The 924-nt window shown below is 63.9% G+C and overlaps 1 protein-coding gene across 1 annotated transcript in view; it reads left to right on the top strand.

Moving 5' to 3' along the window:
- The window catches only part of LOC104525484 (ankyrin repeat domain-containing protein 24-like), a gene marked incomplete at both ends in the record, with an annotated part of 4,285 nt that overhangs the window by 3,053 nt on the left and 308 nt on the right, over positions 1-924 (top strand). Inside the window, 4 exon segments of the mRNA XM_010168652.1 lie at positions 84-188; positions 306-374; positions 478-558; positions 632-817. Coding sequence (XP_010166954.1) covers positions 84-188; positions 306-374; positions 478-558; positions 632-817 — 441 coding nt within the window.

The following is a 924-nucleotide window of genomic DNA, read 5'->3' as shown; positions in this document are numbered from 1 at the left end:
GCTGAGGATGGGCAGGAGAGTGTGACAGTGGGGAGGGGGCTGGCAGTGCCCGGCACTGAGGTTTGGTGGCTGCTCATCTGCAGGAGGACCGAGATGCCTACGAGGAGATTGTACGTCTGCGGCAGGAACGGGCTCAGTTCTTGCAGAAGATCCGGGGTTTGGAGCAGCAGGAGAAGCAGAGACGGGAGGTACCAGCAAGCCACAGGGTCACTGGGGAGATGCCACCATGTCCCTTGGGAATGGAGGGGACAGGAGGGATGGGAACAGCATTTATCCCTCCCTGTTTTTGTTCTGTGTCCTGGTAGCGGGCAGAGCTGGACGAGGGCTCCCTGCGCTCCATGGAGAAGCAGGTGAGGCTGGTGAAGAGGTCATGGGTGGCCTCGGCTCTCTGAGTGGTCTGGCTGCTGGGGATGCCATCGGGACTCTGGTGGGAGTGAAGGGGACCCCATGCCCATGTCCTGCCCCACAGATCCTGAGCGGCTGGCGGCGCGGGATGGAGAGAAGGAGCGGCTGGGCAAGGAGGTGGAGGCTCTGCAGAGCCGCTTGTCCTCACTGGAGGTGGGTGTGGGTGGCAGCTGGCAGTGCCATGGGCTGGGGTGTGTGGGGGCTGACCGCCACTCTGCACCCCCAGAATGAGAAGGAGAACACAAGCTACGACATCGAGACGCTGCAGGATGAGGAGGGAGACCCACTGGAGTTCCCAGGTAAGGCTCTGCCCACCTGCCGAGGTCCCCGTGGGGCTGGGCAGAGAAGGAGAACACAAGCTACGACATCGAGACGCTGCAGGATGAGGAGGGAGACCCACTGGAGTTCCCAGGTAAGGCTCTGCCCACCTGCCGAGGTCCCCGTGGGGCTGGGCAGCCCTCGGGAGGTGGCAGCCTGTGGTGGCTGGGCATGGGACCAGCATCCCTGCCCCCACAGGGG

This window comes from Antrostomus carolinensis, unplaced genomic scaffold (genome assembly GCF_000700745.2).
Source record: "Antrostomus carolinensis isolate BGI_N321 unplaced genomic scaffold, ASM70074v2 scaffold34435, whole genome shotgun sequence".
In the NCBI taxonomy this organism is placed as follows: Eukaryota; Metazoa; Chordata; class Aves; order Caprimulgiformes; family Caprimulgidae; genus Antrostomus; species Antrostomus carolinensis.
The sequence above is the reverse complement of the archived record's forward strand: the minus strand, read 5'-3'. Positions and strand labels throughout refer to the sequence as shown.